We start from the raw sequence: 2,688 nt of genomic DNA, 5'->3' as shown, positions 1-2,688 counted from the left end.
CTGCACGTTAAAGCGCGAGAATGTCACATTTCCCCCCAACACGTTGTGGTCTGGTGTTTTATAAATGCAAGGTCTTGTCTAGGAGGGAAATTTTGCCCTGCCAGGCGAAGGTCTTCACCGAAGATGGCCCTGACTTTGCTGCTTTGTCTCCTCTCTTTTCAATTTCAGTTGCCTTTTGTTTTTCCTGCAAGAAATGTTTCTCTCAAGTGCATGCAGGACTTTGAAGAATTCCTTTCTGATCTGAATTCAGTGGAGCCCAAAGAATATGCTCTAAGAAGTAAGTAGGTTTTTCCTGGCCCTTGGGTAGCTGAACATGGGGCAGACAGGTTTGGACTTGGGATGTTCTAGAAAAGCTCTTGAGAATTAAAAACCCAGGACCAAATAGGAAAGACAAGAGATGCTCAATTTACAATTTGCAACAGGAATCAAGAAGGAAGAAAGAATTTTAACTTCAGAAGGCACTAGAGAGAGTGGTATTAATTCCAGCCAGAAGGAATTTCATGAGGACCAGTTTCTCAATGAGATGACGATTATTTGTAAATTGTATGATGCTGTTTACTATTTTTGAAGTTGATAACATTTCACCACTGTATGAGATAGCTTGGTTTATTTCTTTCTCTAGACATTTAGTCTGCATTTGAAAAAGAATTGCTTCACTGTTTAGGAAACAGGTCTGCCCATTGTATGTTTGATGGTAAATTCTGAGGAGTATTTTGGTGAACATATTGGCTCGGATTGTGTATAATAAATTTGATTGTAGCCAGACCTCTTTGCATGCGATATGGATGGACAGCAGGCTGCAGTAATTTTATTTTTTGTTAGTTTTCCAGAATTATTTTCACAGCTAAAGGGACATATACATTCCTGTCAGAAAGTGGCAAGAAATCAGATTCATTTTCAGTGGGATAACCTCTCCAGGAGAATGATTCCTACTTGATGCTGATGTAAACCGCTAAGGAGGAAAAATGTAAAAACTCACTTTTTCCAAAGCCAGAAACATTCTTACAGCAATTTTCATTTCCATTTAACACATGAATAATTTACTTTGTATTGGGAAACCCAATTAGGAACATAATATACATATTAAAGATAAACAAAAGTTTTGATCTAATATTGAGTAATTCAAAATGGCACATGACTTGAAGCAATTACTTCAAATTATATGTTCTTGTAGTTAATGAAATGATAGGGTGATACGTATCCAATGGATTCAATAGCCATCTTCAAGTTTTATTTTGGAATTGAATATGTTTTTCTGTAATACTTGGTAATATTGACAGAGAACATTCTGACAAACACAGGCCCAATAAGCTGGCCAAGAAAATCCATCAGGGTTCGGTGAGTCCTGGTGATGTGATGGTGGGAGGCATTGTCATCGTTAGTCACAGTCTTGTTAGTGCTTTATCTGTCTCGTATGTTACTCTGGTCGTGCACCTACGGTGTTCCATCTGTAGGCACATGGACATTGACACCTTATTTATTTATTTCTTTTTTTAGTTGTAGAAGTGTCCCAAAGTCGAACGGTCCAAGAAAGAGCTGACTGATGTGTATAAATGGGGCAGAGGACCATCAGTGGGTGGGTGAATACTACTATCTGGTGGTGTGACTGAGTTTCGTTCTAGCGCATCCCCAACGCCCTTGGCGTCGTTGCTTTGACGGGGTGTCTGAGATTTCGAGCGTAGAACGCGGTTCTGACCTTTGTTCTCAGCGTGGTTTTCCTGACAGTCATGTGGATGGAAAAATAATGAAAGTCAGTATTTAGAGAGTATGTGTACATGGCAAGTGCTGCTCCCGGCCCAGTGCAAGAGTTGTCTCTCGTTCAGTCCTAACGCCCTTCCCCACCCGTGGGGAGGACATTATTTTCGCCTCTGTTTTATAAGTGAGCCACAAAGATGCAAAGCATCTTGCCAAAATAAGTGATGCAGGTAGGATTTGGAACCAGGTCATCTGATTCCCAAGCCTGCATTTTCAATTACTGCCCCAAATAAACAGCAACCAGAGAAACAAGACCAAAAATAGTCATCAGCAAAAAAAAAAAAAAAGAATGAAGCAGAAACACATGTATCAATATGAAGGGAATATGCAAAAATAACATCAAGGGAAAAAAGTCGTGGAAGAATATATATATAGTAGGTAAAGTTTCAAAAATTCAAGTTAAGGTGCTCTATTGCTTTGGGGGACATACGTACCTGGTACAAAAGGAAAGAAATGCATGAGAACGATAACCTCCACATTCGGTTAGAGGTGGCCCTGCAGTGGGGGTGGTGAGAGTAGGGATGTCACTGGGAATCCATCAGGGTCAAGTTGTGTTTTTTAAGCTGGGCGACTGCAACACAGGTGTGTGTTTGTTTTTTTTCTTTGTGCCTTTTTAAGATATTAAATGTTGCATAGTAATGTTTTAAAACTCCATCCCCAATCCAAAGCACAGAGATGACACCAGCAGAACCTCTGATAATGGGTGGGGTCTGAGGAATTAAGTGGAGGGAGAGGGTGCTTGAAATTCAGGCAGACGTGTTTGTTTTTGCAGAAGGGAATTGGTGTCTTTGCTGCTGTGGAACAGGAGAGAGCTTGGTGTTAGAGCCTAAGACAGACGCTCAGTCTGGAGGAGGAGGCTGGATTGGAGAGGGTGGAGCTTATGGAAGGGACGAGTCCAGGAGCACGACTCTAAGATGAGGTTTCCGTGCGTCC

General features: G+C 41.0%; 1 protein-coding gene across 1 annotated transcript in view; it reads left to right on the top strand.

Moving 5' to 3' along the window:
* Positions 1–210: 210 nt before the first annotated feature.
* The window catches only part of LOC104999287 (nose resistant to fluoxetine protein 6-like), a 68,299-nt gene continuing 65,821 nt past the window's right edge, over positions 211–2,688 (top strand). Inside the window, exon 1 of the mRNA XM_010854827.1 lies at positions 211–277. Within this exon, the coding sequence (XP_010853129.1) occupies positions 211–277 (67 nt within the window). The remainder of the gene's footprint in view (positions 278–2,688) is intronic.

The sequence above is a fragment of the Bison bison genome, unplaced genomic scaffold, assembly GCF_000754665.1.
Source record: "Bison bison bison isolate TAMUID 2011002044 unplaced genomic scaffold, Bison_UMD1.0 scf7180017864349, whole genome shotgun sequence".
Classification (NCBI taxonomy): Eukaryota; Metazoa; Chordata; class Mammalia; order Artiodactyla; family Bovidae; genus Bison; species Bison bison.
The sequence above is the reverse complement of the archived record's forward strand: the minus strand, read 5'-3'. Positions and strand labels throughout refer to the sequence as shown.